Source organism: Cryptomeria japonica, chromosome 7, assembly GCF_030272615.1.
Source record: "Cryptomeria japonica chromosome 7, Sugi_1.0, whole genome shotgun sequence".
NCBI lineage: Eukaryota > Viridiplantae > Streptophyta > Pinopsida > Cupressales > Cupressaceae > Cryptomeria > Cryptomeria japonica.
In genome coordinates, this window is record NC_081411.1 from 208,949,478 (window position 1) to 208,955,111 (window position 5,634).

Here is a 5,634-nt window from a genome sequence, read left to right on the forward strand (position 1 = left end):
TAATTAACATTTCAATTTTTTATTTTTTATTTGTGATTATAATCGATTATTTCAGATATATATATATATATATATGAAGAAAATACTATTGTTGAGGGAGGAGGTAGAAACAAGGGTTTAGTTAGATCTACAAATGTGGGTACCCATTTTAAAGTTCCCCTATTAGTGATTGTTGTTTTGTAACGTAGGGAAAAGTGAGTTCCCATTAGCTTAAAATAATAGTGTTATCATACATGTACCTATCAATAGTGGGTTCATATTCTAAATGGGTATGCATTTATAATAGATTATCATTTCAAGATTTCAAAGATTTCAAATCATAATAGGTATCTTTAGGAATGTGTGTGTTTAAGTTTGCAACCTTATTAGTAAATAGGCAATTATTTCTTATGAAAATCATAATGGTTACCAATATAAAATGGGCACATGTTTAAGCTAGGAAGCTCATTCATAAATAGGTACCTATGTTTTATAAAATGGGTTCTTATTTCTATTAAAATTTATTCAAATATTGACACTTCCACTAAATGAGGACCCATTAACTTGCATGTACCTTGTAAATAAACATAAATAAGGTAAAACCTTAAATAATTATTTACACCAGAAAAAAATTAGATAAGAAAATAATACTACAAAGCAACTAATGTATTATTTAGGAACAAGAACAACTATAGAAATACTCGTAGATTTCTTAGACTTTCCATAAATCATCATAAATTATATGTCATTCTTGAAAGAAATCATCCATTTTAGACTCCATAATATTCTAGAAAGATGCTTATGGCATGTCTCGTAATATTCTAGTGTAACTTTCCTTGACTTCACCATCTAAGACATCATAAGATCTATCATAAAATTTATCATCACGGGTTCCTATATCTCCTCAAGGTACTATTTCATTGCATTTCACAATTCCAAATATCTAACACAAGACATACCAAGCATTAAGAACTTACAAAATTTGACACATCTTAATTTCAATTAACATTACCTAAATTTTTTTTTGTTGTTGTGATAATTATCTATTAAAAATTATTTTTAAAATATTAAAACATAAATTAATTAATATATATATATATCATCATAACTTAAATTTATATTTTACTATAATTTTATACAACATTTAATATTCTATCAAAAATCTTGTTTTGATAAGATACAATCTTTGAAAAGTTTAATATAAACGTTTTAGGAAAATACATAACCCATCAAATCTGACCCAAAAAGATAATTCAATTTAAAAAAATATATCTCAAATAAAATTATATATAAATATTTTACAAAGTTTAATTTCTCTAGACATTGATTTATCATTTCCACTATTTTGAGCAATATATCCTTCTACCAAAATTTCAAAATAAACATTAATTTTTTTTAATTTAAATAATGCACAATTATGGCTCCAATCGAATTCCAAAACGGTAACACACATTAATTTGTAACTTTATATGACATGTTTTTTCTCATATACGATGTACTCTAAGGGCATTCCCTAACGGTGTGGCCATTGAATCTCCATAAACATTTGCAAGTATAAAGCAACCCTACAGTTAAATAACTCAAATAGTTCTCTAAATTTTATAGCACTCTCGACTTGACGTGAAAGAGTCTAGATCTTTATATCTTATTCAAGAAGAAAGAGTTGATAATGGATTTTTTACAGGAACTCCCCGAACAGATATTTCGAGACATTCTACTAAGAATATCGTATGAATCTCAGTCAAAGATTAAGCAGTTGTTGAAGCCTGCCAAAGAAATGATGGAATGCTTCAAATTTTATCAAGATAGAATTAAGTTTGGGCTGGCCAATAAATATATATGTTTTCTTCAGCGTTGTGAGGTATCTATATACGATCCTATTGATCATTCATGTAAACCTTTTCGAACTGAACATGAAATCTCACACTCTTCTAAGATTATAAATGTGAATCATAAGATAGTTGTGCTAGACGGGCACTTTTCTTTAAGTCCAAAGATTTGGATATATGATTTATTATCTAGTACATGGAAGCGAGGTGCTGATATTCCAACCCCGAGTGATAGAAATAAGTATGCATGGTGTGCTTCACCTGATGGATCAATTTACATTGCAGGAGGATATGACACTATTGCTGGCCGTAAGCTCCGTGACGCAGCAGTTTATAAAGTAGATGAAGACAAGTGGGAGCTTCTTCCTCAGATGTACGAAAATGTTGGTCGGTACTGTAGAGGTTTTTTTATTGAAGGAATGTTTTATGTCCTATATCGTTATAGAACTCAAAGATTTGATCCCAACACAAGAGTATGGACAACAATAGCAAATATGTCTTTGCCTTATTCCTATTACTACGATCTTCTATATGCATTTGGACGACTAATTGCATTTACGACCAAAGGAATAGAAGAATATGATTGGGAAGGAAGTGTATGGAGAGAAGTGGAACCGCTCCCTCAAGGCTTTACAGTTCTCCATGCCACAGTGTGGTATGATCGAATTTTCTTGCGGGGATATAGCAATTTTATGCGTCCCATTTTTTATATGTATAAACCTGGAGCAGCATTAACCGAGAGGTGGATTTCTATCGAAGAGCCAAACATTTTTCTGGAAAACTATGTCGAATCTATTGTCACAATAGAAATTTAATATATCCCTGCCCATTTCATTACTAATATCATTTGAAACATATGATTGTTCAAAATAGCTTTGAGATATCTATTCCTTTAAATCTTACAATTTGTTTTCCTCTGTCAATGTATCAAAAATTTTCAGCAATAATATCATATTTTTATTTCAGAAAATAAAATATTTTATTTATATTTCATTTTTATTTTTAAAAAACAAAAATCATTATTACTATTATTCATTTTGTACATGTCATGATATCAATTTTTGCTGAATTTTATTAAACAATTCTATCTTGTCAATTTTTGAAACTGAATAATAAATTCATAAAGAATAAAACTTAAGGATAACAAAACCCAAACACCATGATTGAAACTTAAATTTGATGATACATTATTATAAATGATATAAATTAAAAACAAATCATCTTGCATACTTATACCTACTTTGTCAGTTGAAAAGGATAAGCAAAGACAATTACATATAAAAACATACATTTCACAATAAATAGGGTGTGTCTTTAGGTTTCTGTTGTAACTATTTTGGTAGCAATTTTGTAACTAGTGTAATGGTGTAAAATTTTCTTTTCAACTTTAATTTAACATAAAAAAAATAATCTATATTAAACCATTTAAAATTGAATATTAAAAATAATAGTGTACATTACACAAACAAATGAGAGGGAAGATTTTATAAATGAATGCTTATGTTTGGTAATAAATAACAATCTCTCAAACAATATTGTACTCCCCAAATTAATATTGGTATTAAAATCTTGAGCCTAAAAGCACTGGTTTAGCAAGATAAAAATATATAGTTACTAGGAAAATGAAAATGTGCAAGGTACTAAACAAATTTATGTTTCTGCTGAAACTATTTTGGTAGTGATTTTGTAACTACTGCAATGGTTAATTTTGAATCTTTACACACTAAACTCTGTAAAATTTTCTTTTCAGCTTTAATTTAATATTAGAAATGAATGTTTATGTTTGGTAATAAATAACAATCTCTCAAACAATATTGTAGTCCCAAATAAATATTGGTATTAAAATCTTGAGCCTAAAAGCACTGGTTTAGTAAGATAAAATATATAATTACCAGGGAAATGAAAATATGCATGGTACTAAACAAATTTGTTCAAAGATCTTAAATTGAATTAATTATTTTATTGGATCATTTTACAATTCATGTTCAACTTTTAAGGCAATGTACCCTCCCAACATGTATTAACAAAATTTAAAATATAAGGAAAAAAAATAATGTGCACTCTATCAATATAAGATGAAAATGTAGATACATTTTCCATTTACTCCACTAAGACAGTTGTGCTTTCTCGATTTCAAAGTCCAACAATTTTTGGAACTAACCCAGCTTTTTTTTCTTCAAACATGGCAAAATTTTCTGCCAAAAAAATATGCAAAGACGTAGCAATTATAGGTGACATTAATATCACCTGACATAAGTTCTAGAAGGGTAAGTGAAAGTTTAAAGATAATTTTGAATTTTCCCCTCGAATTGCAGTCAGTTTCATTAATTCAGTCTCCAAAACTATTACAGGCTCAAGTAACCTACACATTATGATAGCTTTCCAAATACATCATGAGAACCGTATGGAGAGAAGTGGAACCGCTCCCTCAAGGCTTTACATTCCTCCATGCCACAGTGTGGTATGAGCAAATTTTCTTGCGGGGATATAGCAATTTTCTGCGTCCCATTTTTTATATGTATAAGCCTGGAGCAGCATTAACTGAGAGGTGGATTTCTATCGAACAGCCAAACATTTTTCTCGAAAACTATGTCGAATCTATTGTCACAATAGAAATTTAATATATCCCTGCCCATTTCATTAATAATATCATTTGAAACATATGATTGTTTTCTTCTGTCAATGTATCAAAAATTTTCAGCAATAATATCATATTTTTATTTCAGAAAAGAAAATATTTTATTTATATTTGATTTTTATTTTTAGAAAACAAAAATCATTATTACTATTATTCATTTTGTACATGTCATGATATCAATTTTTGCTAAATTTTATTAAACAATTCTATCTTGTCAATTTTTGAAACTGAATAATAAATTCATAAAGAATAAAACTTAAGGATAACAAAACCCAAACACCATGATTGAAACTTAAATTTGATGATACATTATTATAAATGATATAAATTAAAAACAAATCATCTTGTATACTTATACCTACTTTCTCTGTTGAAAAGGATAAGCAAAGACATCACATAATGGCAAAAGTAAAAATAATGCAGGCTATACATGAGGCTGTGTCATTTTATGATTTGGAGAGAGTGTACAAATTCAAATTTTGGATTCAAATATTCTAAATTTTAGTTTTTTTATTTAATTATCTAAATTAATATATATAGAGAGATTATGTTTTATATTTATCAGCACAAAAATCTAATAGAATAGTAAAAATTATATAAGCTTTAATTTATTAGATGATAGTGATTAGCAATATTGATTCATAAATGGAAGATTTAAAATGTTTAATGTATGTTTCAACAAATTGTAAAATTCTGAGAATCTAAATATCTATTATAAAATGAAAGTATTACTAGTTTATATATATTTAATAATATATAGAATAAGCAGAAATATATCTTTCCAGAAGCTTCTATTTTTTTATTAATTAGCGTAACCTACAATGGCATCATATAAGGGTCATTAGACTTGTCAGTGTAAAAAAAAAGAAATGATCCATATTCCTATCAGTTACAAACACACATCACAATTATAAAGGGTTATAGAGATGCAGCCAACTGAAAAATTAACGCATTGAAGTTCAAGAGTCATTCATATTTCGACAGTTTCAAACGCATGACAATTACAAACGAGTGTAGATATGCATCCAACTGGATAATTAACGCATTGAAGTTCAAGAGTCATTCAATTTGCCTATGTGAGAGTGCCATATGCGTTCCTATTTGAGGAGAGGCATGTTTCTTTCACCTGGGATTTGAATGGGTCATTGATAAATTTTGAATTTATAGTAGTCTTTTTATAGGCAATTC

General features: G+C 28.0%; 1 protein-coding gene across 1 annotated transcript; it reads left to right on the forward strand.

Annotated features, from left to right (window-relative positions):
* Nucleotides 1-1,648: 1,648 nt before the first annotated feature.
* Nucleotides 1,649-2,623, forward strand: LOC131856570 (F-box/kelch-repeat protein At1g26930-like). The gene has a single exon (XM_059208412.1). The coding sequence runs from the start codon at nt 1,649-1,651 to the stop codon at nt 2,621-2,623; it is 975 nt and encodes a 324-aa protein (XP_059064395.1).
* Nucleotides 2,624-5,634: the final 3,011 nt, after the last annotated feature.

Coding starts and splice junctions, on each gene's coding strand:
- LOC131856570 (XM_059208412.1), top strand. CDS start 1,649: ATGGATTTTTTACAGGAACTCCCCGAACAGATATTTCGAGACATTCTA.